Here is a 22,593-nt window from a genome sequence, read left to right on the forward strand (position 1 = left end):
GGGAGGCTACGGTGGGCGGGTCACGTCATCAGGATGTCGGATAGTAACCCGACTAAAACGGTTCTCGAGAGTCATCCGACCGGTACAAGAAGACGTGGAGCGCAGTGAGCTAGGTAGGTCGAACAAGTGGAGGACGATCTGCGGGCCCTACGCAGAGTGCGGATCTGGAGACAAACAGCCATGGACCGAGTGGAGTGGAGGCGGCTACTATGAACAGCAGAGGCCACCCCGGCCTTAGCCTGATCGGTAAGGTAAGTATTATGTTCTACCCATTCGTCACTGTGCGGTCCATGGATAGAAACGGTCAAAGCCGACATTTTTTCTCAATTCTTGCCTATTTCTTTCAAATCTCAAAATTGTTGTAAAAAATCAAACAAAGTTTTGATAAGACATGATTTTTAGATTTTGTTCTTATATACTTTCCAATGTACAATGTTGTCTTTGACACTCATGATTACAGTGTATTAAATATTTGCTCGTACAGCTATTTTTGTCATATTTTATCTATTGAAATGCTCACAACTTTTTTAATCGTAATCATATTCGCTGGCATTTTAATTGATGGTTATTTATCTATTGAAGATTGTTTGCTTAAGTTTTAAGTAAAATCGTTTAGTTTAAATTTTTAAACTTTTCAAAAACATTACCTTTCGATTTTTTATATTATTTTTCTGTAGAAAGCTGACGTCAAAGTTTGCCAAGTAGCCTAGGATAGTCAAATTCTTCTTACTATTTTTTCTAGATTTTTTCATCGATTTCCAAAACATGCAAAGGAAGCATTTTTTAATCTTTTTATACCAAAAATAAAGTCTACGTATGGTTTTCAATGAGATTTTTTTCCTACACCCACTCGTATTTAATTTACTGTGAATTAAAAAAACTAAATAAATGAAAAGAAATGACTAGACCTTTTTAAATTTTGTTTGAATTTTTTCACTGTTTTTGTAAAAATGATCAATTCTTTTTCAGATATGTGAATTAACAGACCGAATAACATTTCACAAGGTCCAAATATTGTTTTCTTCATTTATTTAATATTTTTGAATTCGCTGTTACTTATGTATAAAAATTCATGGTTTGCATAGGAATCTAAATGTAGAATCTATTTTTGATATTAAAAATTGATTCCTTTTGCTCCTGCAAATAAAATGAAATACATTTTCATGAAGATCAAACATGAGCAACATTACAATTGATTTACAAAAAGGTCTTGCATACGCAATTCGTACGTGGAGCACAAAAAAATGCTCACTAAAAAGTTTTACCAAAAGCTAATCTAAAGTTTGAGGTCACCTCCTCAAAAACATATCATTTTTAGGCCGTATCTCCGCCAATTTGCGTCAGATTTTAAAGCCCTAGCTCTCATTCGAAAGATAATAAGTCAAAGTACCTTTGAAAATGCTTTAGATGAAGCTTTTACAAAATTATTTGTATGTCAACATAACCCAAAATTGCCAAATTTTCTAAAAACCGAATATAAACTTACGGCAGTGTCGTAAGGAATTGGGGCGGCCAAATTTTAAGATGAGAACGGTAAAATAACCTATTTTCTATTAGCTTTCAACTGCTTTTATCAAACTTAGCTTAAAAATCTAGGAAAAAAGTTATTAGGTAAATTATCTCTTGGTGTCATCGACCAAAAGTTTGGGGTCACTATTGGAACTATAAATGACGAAGATATTACCAAACAGGGATGCCATATATACAGATTTATCTGTATTTTACAGATTTTTGAACATCTATACAGATTGCGTTTATATGGAATACAGATTTTTCATTTGTATAGGATACAAATTTTCCACCCAAATTTTGTATGGGATACAGATTTTTGAACGAGTGATACAGAAATCCATCTGGCATCGCTGTTACCAAATCACTTTTCCATGTTTCACGAAAGTAACCCCAAATTTTTGGCTGATACATCATATTGAGGGGTGACCCCAAACTTTTGGTCGATGACTTCATGAATTAATTTACTTAATACCTTTTTTCCTAAATTTTTTAGCCAAGTTCGGCAAAAAGCAGATGAAATCTAATGGAAAATAGGCTATATTACCGTCATCATAAAATTTGATCGACTCAATTTCCAGAGTAAGTTTATATTCATTTTTTAGAAAATTTGGCAACTTTTAGTTAAAATTACATACAAGCATTTATGTGAAAGTTTCACATAAATCATGTTCAAAGATACTTTAACATATTATTTTTTGAATGAGACCTAGGGTTTTGAAATCGGACGCAAATTGGGCCTAAAAATGACATGTTTTTGAGGGGGTGACCCGAAATTTTTGATCGGGAGTGTATATAACTTTTAGAAAACCCACTCGATCTCGCTCAAAATTTCATCAATGTAGCTTATAATGAGTAAAACATTTTAGCGTCATAAAAAGTTATGAAATATGCCAAAAAAATACGAGCAACTGTTAGATACACTATATATACGTTAGATACTTGCACCGAACATTGTACATTCAGTTTTATCATTGAATTCCTTTTTTATATTATTGTATCAATAATAATCACATTGAGTACTAACAAATAGATCTTCATTTTATAGAGCCGCATGTAGTTCATATTCTCTCATAATTAAATCTCTGACCAATTGTTGCACCTTCAAGGGAAACAACCTACAAAGGAAATAAAGAAATGATTAGTTCAGTTGATATTTTCCTATTCAAGGTATTGTAAAGACAATACTCACTGCATGATCCTTAGTCCTAAGTCAAACAGGGGAGGTACACATACGAACGACTCGTTCCGTAGAATTCCTTCGACTGCAATCTTTGCTGTATATTTCGTTGACAGCAATTTGAATCTAAAATGGGTAATTTCATTATGAACCACGAATATATAATCCCATTTCACTCGCGATTGAAACTTACCGAGGTTTCTGCAGAAACTCGACGATATCTTTCCTTGTGGCAATGTAGTACGGACAGACACAAGTCGTTTGGATTTGATCAGCAAAGCCTTGCAGGCGGAGTTGTTCGGTCATGGCGGCCATGAAACCGTTGACGGCAAACTTGGACGTCGAGTAGACGACTGCCCACGGGAACGCGTGCACACCGGATAAGGAAGAGATGGCCACAATGTGACCGCGTTTGCGTTCCATCATTCTATCCAGCACAACCTTGGTGGTCTGAAACGATAATGGTAAATTGATCAATCATGTAGGTCAAGTTGGGTATGTTGAGTGATTCAACGTCATGTAGGAATGTTGGGTGGTTCAACGCAACGCGAGGTAAAGGGAGACAAACATAAGGCTGAAAATACAAAGCGCTGAAATAGGTGATAGTGCCTTTCTCGTTATGATGTTTCCGGCGACGTTAGCCGAAGTGTTTCTAAATCCGTAATACTTTATTTTAAAGCAAGATTTTTGCAAAGTCATCATAGAATTGCGAAACTTATTAATGGCACATATTCTGACGTTATGTTCAACGTATAGGCAGAGCTGAAAAATATCAGACCTCTCAGTTGACAGCTTGACCACCTTCACCAGCATTGGAGGCTGATCAATATGAAGACGATAATTACAACTTGTTCCGCAATCACAGATCACTTTGCGGTCTTTGACAAAGTTTTTTGTTTTACAGCATCCACTCGGTAACTGACTGCTGTTTAACTGGACTGCTTTTTGACTAGGCGCTCGATAACTGGGCCAAAGTCCAGTTAAAAAGCAAACAAAACATAACCTCACATTTTGCAAATCGATAACCAAAACAAAATACAACAATAGCCTCCGGCTCCAGAAGCTCAGTTCAGTTGTCGAACGGCGCTCGTAAACTGGATTGTCGTTAAAGCCCAGTTGTCGATCGGAAGCTGTATTATCATTGGTTTCAAGATCTATGTAAAATTTGACAAAGGTATTGTCAGCAAGTGAAATGTTTTATACTAAATTTAAATTTCAACCACATTATAGAGTGTGAGCGCGCAACCAGTCACATTCAAATTTAGCGCAGTTATTCAAGACGCAAAAGGGGATTGAAAAAACTTTGTTCAGTGTTGATGCGATTAAATTTTAATTTTCCCATACAACGTTGACCCATCCTACTGTATGCAGCAGCCGTTCGCTCGTTGCAATTCCGCTCATTGCAACGCTTTTTAGTTGCAAGTCTGCTAATTGGGTTTTTAAATTTTGAAAAATGTATTTATTGATTTTTTGATTTTACTCGAAAGAGCACCTTTTTCTGAGAAACTGTGATTTTTTTCAGATTTTTAGAATTTTATTCTGGTATCTATAATCTATTTCAAAGAGTTTTTTCAAATCACCTTTTGACAGCTGGGCAAGTGCTTGACAGTTCCACCTAGTACAAAATTCGACAAGGGGTGATTCGAAATCGCTCCCATAATTATTGATTTATAAATTCGCCTCCAAACGTCATCACCCCACCGCAAAATCGCTAGCGTAGAAAGATCGACGCGCCACCAAATTTCGAATGTTGGAGAGCACAGGTACCCTTTTCGCGGTGTTGCTTCACCGTAAACAACACCTTGAAAAAGGTACCTATACCCACCACTATTCGAAATATGGTGGCGCGTCGATCGTTGCAGTTTATCGTTTGACAGGTAATAGGTTCCCGGGCACCAAAATTGATGAAAATTTGGATTTCGGCTCAGTTTGACATGCAGATTCAGAATATGGAATTGTCTCAACACCGCTAAAGAAGTCAATTGCAAAATTTGACAAGTTTTTGCAATTAAAAAGCAATCATGTGTCAATTTTGTGCTGTCAGTGCATTTAGATGCACTTTAGTGTCAAAGTGACGTACACTGAAAGGCGGCTTGCGATTGAAATTATTATTCTGAGGGTCAATTTAAATACACAATGCCACTAAATGTGTGAAGACTGATTTTCGTTTCAGTTCAACAGATTAATGTTTTCAATTTTACCATGGACCCGCTTTAAAATTAAAAAAAAACTTCTGTTGGCAACTGAACTCGAACCAAGAACCTTGAAATCACCAGGCTCGCACGCTTCCACTCGGTTATCGATCCGGTTGATGTGAGAGGAAACAAAACGCACACAAGGGGGCGTCCATAAATGACGTAGCTTTTTAAGCGATTTTTAATACCCACCTCCCCCCTCGTAGCTTTTCGTCACAAATTTGGCTACCCCCTCGATAAATGACGTAGCTTGTTAAACACACCCCCCCCTCAACAAAATTTTCATTTCAAAAAGCAAGTACCTAACGAAAAAATACGAGAAACTTAGTTATGATTTCTAGTATTTCTGAATGAAAAATCAGCAATAGCAAGAAAACATTGCCGACTGTGAAGCGGATCTGGTGTGATGGTTAAAGCACGTGACTATCATGCTGAGGACCTGGGATCGATGCTCCCAATGCAGTTCAATACTATATTAGCCGAAGATATTAGTTTTCTCACTAATAAATCTGTTATGAATATCAATGGTTCTCTCTCTTTCTAATCAATTGGTTTCTTTTGAATAAAATTCACCATGACATTTGGAGGACCCTGCAGGAGTTTCTTCTAAAATTCCTTCAGCAGTTCATTCTGGAATTCCTCAAGAAATTTCTTTTGGCATTCCTCCTTTGAGAATTCCTCCCTTTTTAATTCCTCCAGCACTTCCTTCTAAGATATTTCCAAGAATTTCCTTTAGGATTCCATTTGAGATTTTGTCCTTTTGTATTCCTTCAGAGGACCTTCCAAGAACTCCATCCGGAGTCCTTCTTAGATTCCACCAAAAGTTCCTTTTGGGATTTCTCCGGGAGTTTTTTTTTGAGTTTATCCATGGTTTCCTTCAGGAGTTCTTTCAAGATTTTCTTCTCCTCTGTTCCACCAGCGGTTTCTTCGGATTTCAACCAGCATTTATTTTGAGATTTCATCAGAGTTTCTTTCTGGGTTTCATAAAAAAGTCCCTTTCGGGATTCCTCCAGGAGTTCCTTCTTGGTTTCCTTCAGGAATTCACTTAGATATTGATTCCGAGATATCTGCAGGAAATCCCTCCAGAAGTTGCTTCTGGGATTCCTTCAAGAGTTCTTTTACGGATTCCTGCAGGAATTCCTTCCAAGATTCTTCTGGGATTCCTCGAGGATTTCCTTCTAGGATTTATCAAGTTTTTTTTTTCAAGACTCCTCCAGGAGTTTTTTCCGGCATCCATCCATTCACTCCATCTGATTATTTTTCTTATATTTCACCAGGAGTTTCATCTGGGATTCCCCAAAAGTAATTTTCGAGATTCCTCCAGAAATTCCATCCGGGATTCTTTCAATGATTTCTTCCGTGGCTTCTTCAGAAATTGAACCAGGAGTTTCTTATGAGACTCTACAAATAGCTCCTTCTGAGATTCTTCCAGGAGTTAATTCAAGATTTCTCCAAAAGTTTCATCTAGAATTGCTCCAGGAAATCCTCAGGGGATTTCTTTTGGAATTTCTATAAGATTCCGCCAGAAGTTTCTTCTGAATTTCTTCTGGAAGTTCCTTGAGGGATTCCTTTTCAGATTCCTCCAAATCCTTTTGGAATGTTTTTGAAGCACTTTTTGGGATTCCTAGTAGGGATTCCTAAGAAAATGTTATCCTTCTCCTGTTGGGAATATCTATAAAGCTGCTAGAGGAGCTCCTTAAGAAATTGTTGGAGGAGATCTTCAAGGAAGTCCTGTAGAAACTATATAAGGAACTTCTAGAATAATGCCATAATGCCAAAAACAATCGTGCAGTGCCTTATAGCAAGCAGCAAACTATTGGTTGTGAGAAGCATTTGAGCGAAATTGATTTTCGTACACATTATTCTTTCATTATTCATTATTTTTACGCAGGATTTCAAAACCATTTTCTCAGATACAGTTGTTTCGTCCGATAGCTGCATGTCTTATGAAAGGAAGCCAGCATTTATGTCCATTATTTCTTATTTACATTATTGTGATGGAAAAAAGATTTTATTATTTACTGGATAATAATACCTAATGCAAGTAAAAAAATATTAATTACGAAATACTTTTTTTCCAATAAGCTTCCCAAGTAACCACTAAGCATTTGAATAAGCCGTACAACAGACCGTTTTCAGCATTTGAATTGCTTGCAGCCCTACATAAGCAGTTCGAATGCATAGCTGCCTTGAATTAGCATTAGCTGTGCCGCTCGAAAGCTTTCGGCTTTTAATTAGCATTTGGACTGCCTGAGATGTTTTCACTCGGAAGCATCGAAAATGCTTTTTAAATGCTGTACCAGTGCTACGAGCAAAGAGTATGGGAGATATGTTATGCATTTGACAGCTCATGCCGTCTCTTTTACATGGTTTACAGACCTTGTTGACGAATTTGGACATCTGACTTGCTTATTCGTTTTTCTCTCCCTTATCAGAAATCACCGGAGAAAACATTGTTGGAGCTGGTTTGGATTGGGCCATCCAAAAATTGCCGTTCCTTCTTAAATCGGAAGTGCACCGAATAAGTGGATCATTGGGTGGATCTTAAGTTATAAATCGAAAGAGGGAAGGGGAATATGATATAGAACGAATATGGAAGGAAACTGCTTATGCAAAGGGAATATATCTCAGAAAATAATTTGTTTTGTGGTTTGGAATTGATGCCGCATTCTACTCTTTATATTGGGGATAAAATCATCGCACACCATCGCAACAGCTGTAGCATACCCTGCAACGTGGAGCAGCAGCACAACTTTAATTTGTTATCTGGGGATCACAAGTTCAAATCCCAATTACTACTAAAACAAGCAAAAAAATGTAAGACAAGCCGGAGTGTTGCATGGTCGAGGAAGCGGGGGAACGAACGCTAAGGGAGCAAGAGGAAACAGGCGTAAATCTATTTTTGTTTTTTTTTTGCTCGACGACGAGGTGTTACCGTGGGCGTTACGCTTCTTTGACATCTTGAAACGACGTTCCTGAAGGGCTAGCACTAAGACAGCCCGTTATTTTGCCAAAACCTGCTGTGGAGCAGCACTTAAGGCGCATATGCGGCTAATTTGCATTAAAAGCGTTGCCGTAAAGACTACTATAATGCAGAAGGAATGCTATTTTAAATGCTTGCTGGTTACTTGGGTTAAAATGCTACGTAGCATATCATAAACCCCTACCCCCTATCGTCACACTTCGTCACAAGACCACAAATACCCCCCTCCCCCTAAAAAACTATGTCATTTATGGACGCCCCCCAAGAAGCGTTTGTTGGTCGATGATCACGTTTTGCCATGGAAAATTTGAAAACATTTTTATGCTTGTCATTACCGCAAACCGTCTTTCAGTATAATTCGCTCGTTGCAATGTAACCATGTTGCAACGAGCGAACGGCTGCTGTATTTATACCTCAAGAATCTTAAATGGTGTGATTTGATGAGATCATTTTATTTTGCCAATATTTTGTTCTCTTGTACATAGGTATTTATCGCTTGCACTGATTTTGTTCACTTTCGTAATTCCGGGGAAGAACTTAACACTGGTTCTGCCACACTAACAGTCTCTAACGTGTTCTGAACCTGTTTTCTTACCACCATGAGTGGATATGGTACACTTTTACATTTGTCCACTGTAGGAACTAGTTCCAGGACATAACTGGAATCGGTTGTTCCGAATATGATCAGAGACTATTTTTTACTAACCGTTCATTAGGTTATTGGATAAGCCGCTAATTATGTGCCGCATGCATGTTACGTTTGACCACTTTCTAATCGATATATTTGGTCACTTCCGGCGGGACACACGGAACCGGTTCCGGAACACTACGGGTAGTCCCTAATATGGCTGTTTTACTGCTTACCGGTTAACAGGTTATCGAAAAATCCGCTATTTGATGTGTCGCATGTATGGGTTTGGTTCACATTTATATTTGGCCACTTCCGGCGGGACATACGGAACCGGTTCCGGAACACTACCAGTTCAGGTATGTTGTGATACAATTTTACTGCTTACCGATCACCAGGTTATCGAAAAATCCACTATTTGATGTGTCACATGCATGGGTTTATTTCCCTTTTATACATATTTCGCGTGCATTATTGGTTTGGTTCACTTTGATATTTGGCCACTAGCGGCGGGGCATACGGAAACGGCTCCGGAACACTACCGGTTGATTCAAATATGGGCTGAGGCTGTTTTCCTGTTTACCATTCATCAGGTTATCGAAGAGGCTGCTATTTGTTGTGTCACATGCAGGGGTTTGGTTCACTATTGAATTTGGCCACTTACAGCGGGACACACGAAACCGGTTCCGGAACCCCACCGGTTCAGATATAGTCTAAAATTATTTTCCTGCTTTCCGTTCATCAGTTATTGAAAATGCCGCAGTTTGATGTGTCGCATGCGTGGGTTTGTAGCATTTTCATATCTGGCTGGCCCCTTCCTGGGGTACTGGTCCGGAACATCTAAATGGCCATAACTCCGGAACTGCTGGACCGATCCAAACCGTTTTCAATAGGAAACAATAAGACCAGATTCCGCGTCGAATGAACCGTCGGTCATTAAAATCGGTTGAGGTTTACTGCCAAAAAGTGATGTGAGTTTTTTTGTACACACACATACACTAGCGTGGGTGATTAAATTTCGGGTCCTGAGTACCTGAGAAAAATTTGAGCACGATCGGTTGCGTCTACACTTTGCGCATTGCCATTGAATTTTGTATGGGAAAACATATTTTTTGCATTTTTTCCATTAGCTGAAAAAGTTTGTCTGAAATTCTTTAACCGATAATGTAGAATAGTAGCCTAGGGTGTTCTGTAAAACTTTGTCGTAGACCGCAAAGCGATCCGAAGCTTGTAAAAAAGTTATGTTTAACAAACCGCATGCATGTGTTTTAGTTTTAACATGTAGGTAAAGGAATAACAATAGCAACAAAATCATGCTGTTTGGGCAAGCAATGCCAACGCTATAACTTTTTTTGCAATTTCTCATCGTAATAGGCTGTTTTACCCCACGCAAATCTGACAGGAAAAGGCCTACTTTCCCACACCAAATTAACAGTGCTGTAATGGTTCATTACAGTACTGATTTGCGTTGCGTAATGAACCATTACAGCACTGTTTTTAGTTTTGGTCAACTTCTTGATGCTTTCTGGACGCAGTTTTGAAAAATTGTGACAACTGCACAGTATAACTTGTTATGATCAGATTTTCTTTAGCATTGGCTATGAACATCCGTGTGCAGTTTGATGAAAAAGTTTTATTAAAAACTATCCTCAAGGGTAATTTATGAAATTGCAAAAAACGTTGTACGCAACTCGGTGCAGAACTCGATTTTTCCAGCACTCGTCGTAATTATCCAACTCGGCAAGCCTCGTTGGATAAATGTACGACTCGTGCTGTAAAAATCGTCATTCTGCACCTTGTTGCGTAAACTACTATTTCATAAGCATCAGCTCACTTCGTGGTCTTCGACAAAGGTTTTCAGGGCATCCTAGCATCCTAAGCGGTGTTCTCACATTATCAGTTACATGGTTTTAAAAAATTTAGAGCTTCTCATGAGAGAAATGCAAAAAAGTATGTTTTCCCATGTAAAATCCCATACAAACTTCAAACGCGATGCGCAAAGCGTAGACATAATAGAGCGCGCCCAAATTTTGCACAGTTATTTGGGTCTCTAAATGGGACCGAAAAATAGCTTTGATCTGATGGGATGCCATCAAATTTTCCATTTTTTCATATAACGGCTGACCGACTCTAATATACACACACTCGACTGTGACTCGACCCTCCTGTGATGGCGTCACGGAAAATCAAATCGCCCACATCTGCATCAGCCGAAAATGGAGACGGAGCCTTCCTGATTTGCGGAACAAACATTGCGAAACGACATTGCATGCTACCGTCATCTCCTAATCGGTGAAATCCTAGTAATGCGCATTACTAGGATCACTACGATATAAGAGGGGAAAATCAGGCGCCGGTTCAACACATGTCGACTGGAAGACGCTGCGGTAAAAAGGTCGAGGAGAAGGAGAACACACTTTCATCGTCACTGGCGAGAGTAACTTGGGTAAGCCACGCATCCAGAGGTAGCAGTGGATCACAGAAAATAGAGGAAAATAGAGGAGCGAGGGAACGCCAAAGCCGCGATAGAGCGAGCTAAAACTCAAGGAGCCAAAGCCGTAGCCCGTCGGCGCTATTTGGCTCTCGACAAGGAAGTGAAGCGCTCATGTACACGGGAGCGTGGGTGGACTCTTTAGCCAACGAATGCGAGAAATCCTCAATGCTCAGGACTGAAAGTAAGTAAGTAACGAGCTCAACAAGCCTGAAGTTGGTATGGAAAAATTTGGCCAAACGTATGCAGAAATTAGAGTTATCAATTTTTGCCACTAGGTGGCGCTGTAAACGTTTGATTTTTATTCTGTTTTTGGATTCTTGGCTACAACAGATTGCTGGTGTAAAACTTTGCAGTTTTATGTTTGTCTCATAAGTGTGGGCCACCCTAGTCCCCTGTTCTCGAAGTCATCCTAGAGATCCTATCACGAAGCAAAGGAAGAGAAAGAATGAGGTTTTAGTGCGTCCATCTCTCCTACTCCACAATACCCAAGAAACCACCTTTTGGGTGTTTTGTTGCAGATAAAAATGGCAACGGGTTTGGTTCTAATTTTAAATCATTTATGGTAATTGATCAATATTATATTGCCTCCCAAAACCACAATCATTTATATTTGAGTCAAGGCTGAGATATAGCCTGCTCCCCAGCTTATCGTTCTATGAGTACTTCCACAGTTACTAACTGGTCTAGGCCACTTTATCTTGTGGACTTGGAAAAAATGGCAATTTGTATCGAGCGTGGACTTTGGCCAGACCCCTCGTTATTCCTGAAAGCCGTGGTTGTTTATAATAGCCCCTAGTTTAAACTTCTAACAGAACTAGGTTACAACTAATGCATTACTAAAATCAAGCAGTCATTGCACAATTTCATATCAATTATAAATTTAAACGGTCCACCCCATCACGTGACTCGTCATGATAGATTTAATAAGCGATTTCTTCGCGGTCACCTACCTCCATGATAAATTTGCTTTTTTTTCGTTTTATCGGCGATGTTACATGTCATTCTTTGCTCGAGTGACGATGCAATGCAATGGATGATGTCGAATAACTAACCCCTCACAGTCACAGTAGACCAGCGAGGTCAGTGCATTTTGACTCGCCCGCCACCACCTTGAGAAAACACACATCCGTTACCGCCTAGTTACCGCAACCCTTAGCCGTTGCACATTTTCTCTGTCACCACACGTCAGGAATGCCATTGAATTTCAAATTAAGATAGAACTGGTTGATTTAACGTTTCGACAGGTTGGCCTTTCATTTTAGCGGTTTTGATTTCGGCGATGCGTGACCGGTATGTGGTGCAGGCATTAAAAAAATAAATAAACAAACAAATTTGCAAATTTTCAGGTTTCTAACGACCGTTGGAGATGTCATATGTTGTTGGCTATATAAACGAATGGAGGCTTGGCATATTCACGATAACTAGGATCATTGGTGAGATATCTTTCCGATTGGTGGACCACGCAGCACGGCAGATGCATGATATTTGCATTTTTTGTTGGGTTAATGAACTAGTTCTATTCGGATTTTCAGGTTTTGTTTTAGTTTGCTAGTTTTTTTAGTGTCAATGCGTTTTGTCTGGCTGAATAAATTAATTACGACTTGCAAAAACTGGTTCTATATTCAAGCCTTCCTGCTTCTAAATTTAACTGATTTCTGAAAGTTTGTTGGCTTCTGTCAATCTGTCAGGATTTTTTTTTCTTGTACACTAGGGTACTCCAAATAGAAAAACATCAAAAAAATGATAAAAAAATAGAAAAAAGCGTCGAAAAGTTAACTTGCTTACCCCTAAAATGAGAGATTGTTGCATCAGGAACGAATGTTTTATACACTAAAACTTAATCAAAATCATTTAGAGGTTGCACGTATTGTTTTAATGAAAAATGGTCGATTTAACCTTCTTATTGCATTACGTCGGCAATAATAGCTCGCTAATGACCATAAACCAGAAGGAGGGTTAAGGCTCAAGCATCCGTCATCATTTCTTGGAAAATAAAAAGCAGTTTTTTCGCTGCAAATCAAAACAAGGATCATGAAAATATATTCACTGCATTATATTCCTCATGTGGAGTACAGTGAATATATTTTCATAGCATAAACTTTTGTTTTGAATTTCTTTGCCTGATCGACTGTACGTTGGATGATATCTTTGAGGGGTTTATTGGCATTTCAGTCTAATTTGGTCAATAAAAAACAACTAGGGTAATTCGCCAATTGTTGAACGGTTAGTACTGGCATTTTGGTTTTCGTTCGTTTTTCCGTGCATAATTCCACTTTAGTTGAAAAATTTGTTACGATATTTTTTCACTCTGACGGATTTTTTCCGGGTTTTTTGTGTTTTTTGCCCAGTTAGTCCGAGCTAGTGACAATTCATTTAAATGACAAGGAATCACTCATTTGAAGAGAGCTCTAGTGGACTGAAATCGTTTTAAACATGACTAGATGCAAAAATGGCTGAAAGGATTAGATTAGAAGCGAAAACGAAAAGTATGCCTTTAAAAGTCCCTGAAACACTTCTGGAAACCCATGGGACCCACTCAACTCCCAAGAACACTCGTGGAACTACCCTGAAATCCCTTGAAAACATGTGGGTTGCTCCTGAACCTCCTGGAACGCCTTGAAATACTCCTGCGACCCCCTTTACACTCTGAATTCCTCTTGAACAACTCTGGAATGCCCTTAAAACCCATTGAAAACCACTGGTATCTTTCTGAAGCCCACTGGAACACACCTAGAACATCCTTGGAACGCCCTTGAAACCCCATGAAATGCACGGTTAGGTAAAGTGAAAAAAAATTCTAGCAGTCATGCTAACATCGTAGGTTATGCCAGTGTTCAACAATTGGATCATGGATGCATAATGATAGTGTGATAAGAAAAATATTGTTTTCAAATTAAATTACAATGAAAATGTGATTTTAAACAATGTTAAACTGTTAAGGACATCCTTCCAGTTCTTGTTACTATGGTGTGCCTTTGATATTTGTGGTTGATTTGCCCGCAAAGCTTATTTCGTAACAGCAATTTCTTAACATTAATCTTAAGAATTGTGTAGTTTTCGTGTCATCAGCGGTACTAAATTTACAATCAATTTTTTTGACATAAAATATGTATAATTTTGTAAATTAATTAGAGCAATATCGTGACCCACATGTATATGCATCCACATCATACGTTTACGTTGGATGAAAATTACTTAAGTAAGATTTATAATAAAATATTCAGAAACTGTTCAACATTTGGGTAGTGTTCAACAATTAGCGAATTACCCTATATGTTTTCTTAACCCGACGTTTCGGTTTGTTTTGAACGAAAAAACTGCTTTCAAATGTTTGATGATAACGATGATTTCAATGACGAAAAGTTCAACGTTAAGGTACGTAAGTAAGGCAATGGTCAATCACGATTAATTTGTTTAAATCTCTATGAATTGAGCATTTCAGATTTTTTTTAGAAAACTCTAGTTTTTCAGATATTTTAACTTATGCCACATATTTGAAATCAACATTTTGATGACCTATAATCCCGGATAAAATATAATGACATATAAAAACCCAGAATAATCCACCTAGTGGTGATATTGCTTTTTTCGGCAAATGTGTAGTCATGATCTTTACGTCGACATTAGCCGATCCTGAGAACACTTATACACTTAATACGATTCATGTAAAATTTGACCTCAAATTGTTCACAGTAGTTTTAGACGCAAAAGAAGATTGGAAAAACATTCAGTGTTGATGCTATCAAATTATTATTTTCCCACGTTGATTCATCCTACTTTATATTAACACCACAGGAATTTGAAATGGTGTGATTTGATGAGATTGCTTTGGTCATGATTTTATTCTCTTGCATATATGAAGACTTTGACTAATTCTTCACTTTTAATCTTACCCAACGTTTACCACGCTATCAAAAAAGCCACGATTTGATTTATCGCTAACATTGATTCTGTTCACTTTCAGAATTCCACTATTTGATGTGCCGCATGCATGGGTTTGGTTCAATTTTACGTTCGACCATTTCCGGTGGACACCTGGAACCGATTCCATGACACTACTGACTGTCCCAAATATTGTCGGTGGCTGTTTTCTTGTCAACTGGTTATCAGGCTGCCTAAAAAGCAACGAATTGATGTGTTGCATGGGGAGCATCCGAGTGTCTGTTCACCAAGGAGGTGCGGCTCAAACAGCGTCTGTTCTGGCATCCAGCGGCTGAGTAAGAAACGCTGCACCACGCCCAGCTAGATCCAAGGTGGTAGCCCCATCAGCGTGGTCGTCCCAGCGTTGGTTGGGAGGTTAAACAGAACTGGCACGATGGCCCTCCGGCGAGACAGGAGTGTTGGCGTAGGCCCAATAAGCCACCCGTAAAAATCCCCATTGCGAATAACATAGGAGAAAATACGACTCGATACAATCGGCAAAGACCCACGCGACGAAATAAGGACTACGATTGGAAACTTGGAACCTGGAATTGCAAGTCACTAGGTTTCGCAGGATGTGACAGGATAATCTACGACGAACTACATCCCCGCAACTTCGACATCGTGGCGTTGCAGGAACTTTGTTGGACTGGACAGAAATAGTGTTGGGCAAGATGCGACAACGTGTGATCGGGTGGCAGCCGATCAACGCAAGGATGTGCATGTTGAGAGTTAAGGGCCGTTTCTTCAACTACAGCATCATCAACGCCCACTTCCCACACGAAGGGAGACCCCATGACGAGAAAGAAGCGTTCTACGCGCAGTTAGAGCAAACATACGATGGTTGCTCGCCGCGTGACGTGAAAATCGTTGTCGGCGTCATGAACGCGCAGGTAGGAAGGGAGGAAATGTACAGACCGGTAATCGGGCGAAACAGCCTGCACGCCGTATCGAATGATAACGGCCAGCGATGCGTAAACTTTGCAGCCTCCCGTGGTATGGTAGTCCGAAGCATCTTCTTTCCCCGCAAAGATATCCACAAAGCCACCTGGAGATCACCCGATCAAACAGAAAACCAAATCGACCACGTTCTAATCGACGGTAAATTCTTCTCAGATATAACCAACGTCCGCACATACCGCAGTGCGAATATAGATTCGGATCAGTACTTAGTCGCTGTATGCATGCGCTCAAAACTTTCGACAGTTATCACCACGCGTCGAAGTCGAACGCCGCGGCTCAACATCGAGCAACTTCGTAACGTAGAAGTGGCTCAAGACTACGCGCAGCAGTTAGCAGTGGCCCTACCAACGGAAGAGCAGCTTGGCGCAGCTACACTTGAAGATGGCTGGAGGGACATCCGATCCGCCATAGGTAGTACCTCGGCTACAGCACTAGGCTTCGCGACTCCGAATCACAGAAACGACTGGTACGACGGCGAATGTGAACAGTTGAAAAACGAGAAGAATGCAGCATGGGTGAGAATGCTGCAACACCGTACGAGAGCAAATGAGGCACGTTACAAACAGGCGCGGAACAGGCAGAACTCAGTCTTCCGGATGAAGAAGCGCCAGCAGGAAGAACGAGATCGCGAAGCGATGGAAGAGCTGTACCGCGCTAAGGACACACGAAAGTTCTACGAGAAGCTGAACCGCTCGCGCAGAGGCTTTGTGCCACAAGCCGACATGTGCCGAGATAATCACGGGAATATTCTCACGAGCGAGCGTGAGGTGGTCGAGAGGTGGCGGCAGCATTACGATGAGCAACTCAATGGCGACGTTGCAAGTACGGAAGGTGGCGTGGTAACAGATCTAGATATTATTGCTCGTAAATTTGAGACGATGGCGGAAACGTACATCCGACTAAAGAGTGAAGCCAGGCGAATCGGATTAGTCATTAATGTGTCGAAGACAAAGTACATGATGGCAAAGGGCTCCAGGGAGGAATCACCGCACCCGCCACCCCGAATTCATATCGACGGTGATGAAATCGAGGCGGTTGAAGAATTCGTGTACTTGGGCTCACTGGTGGCCGACGACAACGACACCAGCAGAGAAATTCAGAGGCGCATTGTGGCAGGAAGTCGTGCCTACTTTGGACTCCGCAGAACTCTACGATCGAATAAAGTTCGCCGTAACACGAAGTTAACCATCTACAAAACGTTGATTAGACCGGTCGTCCTTTATGGGCACGAAATATGGACCCTACGTGCAGAGGACCAACGCGCCCTTGGAGTTTTCGAACGGAAGGTGTTGCGTACCATCTACGGCGGAGTGCAGATGGAAGACGGGACTTGGAGAAGGCGAATGAACCACGAGCTGCATCAGCTGCTGAGAGAACCAACCATCGTCCATACCGCGAAAATCGGGAGGCTACGGTGGGCGGGTCACGTCATCAGGATGTCGGATAGCAACCCGACTAAAATGGTTCTCGAGAGTCATCCGACCGGTACAAGAAGACGTGGAGCGCAGCGAGCTAGGTGGGTCGACCAAGTGGAGGCCCTACGCAGAGACAAACAGCCATGGACCGAGTGGAATGGAGGCGGCTACTATGTACAGCAGAGGCCACCCCGGCCTTAGCCTAACCGCATCCAGCATCGGCTATATTCATAATATGGGTACATTTTACCGTTTTTTGAAAGTATATTTTACCCATATTATTGGTAACGCATATGAAACCTAAATATGGGTAGATCAACTACCTATTTATGAGTAAACTGATCTTAGCGTGTAGGGCAGAATTAAAAGGTACGAAACTGATTACACTCATTCGGAAAATTTAACCAGTCTGGTCCCATGCAACACTAAGTAGTGTATGTGTGCCATCAGTAATCTCACGCTCCCATATTCATCCTATTCGAAAACAAGCGATTACGGCACCGATTGACTCCGTTCTTTTTGTTTTCATGCGTGCTCACTTCTAACAAAAATAGGAAAATATGAAACAAAACAAATAACGCTTCAATCCTTTGTTTTTCGTAAGATGAAAATGGGAGCCACATGCTTAACCTTCCAGGACACACGTCATCAAGCAGCTGAAACTGCACCGCGCTCGCCCTGTATACAACGAGCGAGGTTTTTTGGCAGTGTTGTACTTTTTACAACGGCGCGCGCGCTGAAGGGTTAAAAAGGCAACCGATACCCTATTACATATTTCGGAAATACATAAAACAGTATTTTTGCAAAAAAAAATACGACTTAGTGGCAATTTTATGTTTCTGCAGAGGGTTAAAAATGTGGTAACATTAAACCGAGATTTATGAATTATAGTACTGTAGAGTGGTCATGAGATTTTCAAACAGATCCTTCGTTAACACTTACTTTGTTTCTATTTTATTGACATCACTTTTCAGCTGAGCTGATTTGTGTAAAGATCAGATAATTTAAATTGAACATTGAAACTTTGAAAATAAATAAATAATTCGGTAGAGATTACCAAACGATCGCTGGTTTCTTGTTGAAATTTGGTAATTTTTCGCCGATTAATGGTATTTCCACATTTTTTGAAATTCGACCTGCTCAAATTAGCATGCTAATCTAACTGAACCTTCAAACAGCAAGCATTTCAGCTCTTTTTTAAACACAAGGAATTGCTTATTGCTAAAAATAACTCTGTTGATTCACCAAAAAAGTATTTGTAAATTAGAAAATAACGAACAGTTTCATTTGACATAAATTAGTGTAGGACATTTATTAAAATATCGTCCAAGCTTTCGCGATCTACCAAAAATCAGCCCTTGAATCAGCCTATAACCCAACAGTGTTTTGAGAAACACTGGTCTACGTAGTTTATCAATGAGCTTTTTCTAAAATACGACATCTTGGCTGATCTGCAGGATCAAAGGGTTTTTTTGATACTGAACTGCATAAGGCGGATATCACTGTTGTTTATAAAACCCTTACGTAGTGTACATTTCATCACAACACACAAGAGCGGAGGTGATTATCAAAATTTTCCATTCAATCAAATGAATTCGTGTTGTGATGCATGGTATCCTATTGAAGTCTTCATCATTGTTCCAGTACGTCATTTGGGAACATCTATAAATGACGTAGCATTGTTGGTCGATTTCTGACCTCTATCCTCCGTAGCTTATAGTCCCATAACTAATATATCATTCATATCTAAATCCAAAACCCCCACTTCTCTAAATGCTACACCTTTTATGGATGCTCCTTTGGACTTTCAGTAGACAAAAAATAGTGAGACGACCAAACGACTATTGCAGCCGTTTAGTTGCTCGTTAGGCTTCTTAACATCTGCTGCCTTGTAGCCAACTATCGGAGTCTCTTGTGTTAAATACCTACCAGGGGTGATGCAGACGGCGACTAGAAAAAAAAAATCCATCGTTTTATGTTTGACTCACGGTGATAAGACACGGCACTAGTCGCATGGCTTCAAACGTATGGAAATACGTTCTATGTTGCTATCGATATTATTATAGTGTCTGGGATTATTTGGGCAGGGGACCTATTTTGGTCACTTGCGACTATAACACAGCGAAACAATTTTTTGTCTCAAGAGCAAACTTATGTGTCTCTAACAGATTTTGGGCTGCTGAAACCGAATCCGGGCTCAGATTTGCTCTAACACGTCACAATTTTGAGCTATACCCCAATTTATAGGGTAAAATATGCGATTTTGGGTTTTTTTGACTGCAAGCCATTAAGTATGGAAATATTTTTTTAAGCAATCAAAAGGTAAATTGCTTAATTAACATCAAAATTAACGACTCATGCAAAATATTTCATTTTACCAAATCAAATTTGATAGATTTAAGCATTTTATGTTAGTATCGAAACTTGCATGCAACTTCTGGAGGGTGACTTGTATGGGAAAAATCGTACCTAACATAAATCGCTTAAAACTATCAAATTTGATTTGGAAAAACAAAATATTTTGCATGAGTTGTTAGTTCAGATGTTAATTGAGCAATTTACCTTTTGATTGCTTAAAAAAAATATTTCCATACTTAATGGCTTGCAGTCAAAAAAGGCCAAAATCGCATATATTACCCTATAAATTGGGGTATAGCTCAAAATTGTGACGTGTTAGAGCAAATCTGAGCCCGGATTCGGATTCAGCAGCCCAAAATCTGTCAGAGACACATAAGTTTTCTCTAGAGACACACCAAAAGTTAATTTTTGTTACGCTGTGTAATCGAGTCAATTTCATATCAATTGATTTGAACTTTTATGTAGGGGATAGATACTGTACGTATCTCACTGGGTGCCAAAAATAAAGTGATTATGTATGAAATTGACTTAGTTATAGTGATAAGTGCCCAACATAGGTCCTCCTGCCCAAATCGTCACAAACCCTATCAACACAGACAAACAGACATATCACTTGGAACAAAGTGTGATTGAAATCATCGTCACAAAAAATTATCGCCCAATGCTAATGCCGCTGTGTTTCGCAAACCCACTAAGTAGGTGTCGGTAGTAAGCAAACGTCAAACAAAACAAAACAAACAATCTTGAGCAAAAACGATGCGAGCGCCATGAGAGAGAGATTTGCGAACTGAACAGTTAAAAGGCAACCGGTGGGAAGTGGGTAGAGTGGGACGTCTTTTTGTCTGTGCTATTACGATTAAACTGTGGGTACTTAGTATTGGATGTTTCGACTTTCGTGATGATTTGAAAATTCACTGAATTATCATTCCCCAGCTACCCAGCTTCATACAAATCATATAGATATTTATTGCTTTTTTATTACGAGATTTGAGACTATAGGCAGATGCATCACGGAAAAAAGATGGTCGTATATATTAGGCTGTCCCAGAACATAGAAAGTGTCGGAAAATTAACTTTCTCATCCCTCCAAAACAATAAATGTTTCATGCACGAAAACTGAGTGTAATCACTTTCGTACCTTTTAAATCCGCCCTGGAATTAAAAGGTACGAAACTGGAATTAAAAGGTACGAAACTGATTACGCTCATACGAAGAGGGTATTCTGCTTAGAGGGCCCTAAAAATCGGTACAAGAACGAAAACTGAGTTTAAACATATTTAGAAATGCACGTATATTTATTTAATGATCGATTTTCGGTACTATATATATATATATATATATATATATATATATATATATATATATATATATATATATATATATATATATATATATATATATATATATATATATATATATATATATGTATATATATATAGGAATGGAAGAGCCGGCTAGTTTCCTATCGCCGCACCTATAAGTAAATCCACATTGGTTCTGGCCATAGTCAACGCTTCATAGACACTCTGGAGTCAACAAAAGGAGTATTAGTGTCTGAGAGGCCCAGGAATGAGCCAACGTAGTTTATGAATAGCGCCTATGATACTCTGCAGGAAGGAGCTTTGCAATATTTAAGGCGATGTAAAAACTTTCAGCTACCAATGTTTTCTTAAATATATTATGGTCACAGACAAACAGACGTAACACTCTTCAAAGCGGCTTGGCACATGCATTTAACGATCAATTCAAATTTCATTTAATTTCCGCGATCCTTCCACCAGAGGCGCTAGTGCTCGATCGCTTTGACGTTTGCCAGTGAACACATTGCTGAATGATGCAAACAATGAATGATTTGTGTAGTAGTGTGCGTGTTAGACAAACGGCAAATTGGAAGCCATCATGGCCTCTTAAACACTTAACCTAATTACAGCTCTATTGTCCACTAGGGCACTACGTTAGCGATTTCAATTGACAGCAGCACTTACATTTTGTACAGCGCCTAGATGTATATTCTATTCTACTTTAGCGAACTGGTTGCCTTTCTGCTGCTTTCACTTTTCTACTCTATACATGGTAGATGGACGAGTTCAAAGATGATGGATGGCTGTTGTTCCTTTCCAGTCCGATTGGGGGCCCATTATGAGTAGCAGTTCGCCGATGTCCAGGTATCCGGGTCCGTTTGAGCCACGGGGCTCAGAAGAGGGTCAGTGCCAGCCGCTCTCAGGGGAAAAGCAACTGACGAAAAATTGCAAGTACCGGGGCTGGGAATCAAACCCATGACCATCCGCATATGAAGCGAACGTGTGACCAACTACGCCACGGGCCCCGGCTAAAATTGAAATTATTAAACAAACAAATAAATGAAAATAAATAAATAAATAAGCGGAAATTCAGTTATCCTTGACATTTAAATTTAATATTAAGAATTGCTATTATTTTGCTATTCAATTGAACAAATGTATCACTTGATCAGCAATGACATCAAACTGAATTTAATTTCCTGATAAGTAAAACGAGAAAAAATAGCTGTTCACAAAAGAAGAACAAATTCTAATAAATATTTCCGCAGCAATATTGCTCTGTCACAGTATAAGCCTTAGATTAGACTGTGCTCAAAGAAAGCAAAAACCTTGGACCGGGTGATATTTGGCCAAATGGCGAAATTAGTATCAGAAAAGTGTTTTCAAGATTATGACGATTTTCGGGAGTTTGTTACATTCGGGAGAATGGTCTTTTCGGGCCAATTACTTTCGGGCGTTTGTTATATTCGGGCGTTTGGAATTCGGGCGAATGTGACAGAACCCCTTCCAGGTAGCGTTTTCACCTCCTTTCCGACGAACAGTCCTGAAAACGGTTTTTTGTCAAACCAATCGTTGTGTCAACTCCGTTCCATGTACCCGTCGATACTCTAGTTAGTTAACAATGTGGCAATGAAAATACAGATTTA

At 39.6% G+C, this 22,593-nt stretch overlaps 1 protein-coding gene across 1 annotated transcript in view; it reads right to left on the reverse strand.

Moving 5' to 3' along the window:
• Positions 1–363: 363 nt before the first annotated feature.
• LOC109429448 (17-beta-hydroxysteroid dehydrogenase 13) overlaps positions 364–22,593 on the reverse strand; it is a 28,374-nt gene continuing 6,144 nt past the window's right edge. The window contains exons 3-5 of the mRNA XM_029868938.2: positions 2,883–3,139; positions 2,702–2,815; positions 364–2,627 (exon numbers count right to left, since the gene is read on the reverse strand). Of these exons, the coding sequence (XP_029724798.2) occupies positions 2,552–2,627; positions 2,702–2,815; positions 2,883–3,139 (447 nt within the window). The 3' untranslated portion in view covers positions 364–2,551. The remainder of the gene's footprint in view (positions 2,628–2,701; positions 2,816–2,882; positions 3,140–22,593) is intronic.

Source organism: Aedes albopictus, chromosome 2 (assembly GCF_035046485.1).
Source record: "Aedes albopictus strain Foshan chromosome 2, AalbF5, whole genome shotgun sequence".
NCBI lineage: Eukaryota > Metazoa > Arthropoda > Insecta > Diptera > Culicidae > Aedes > Aedes albopictus.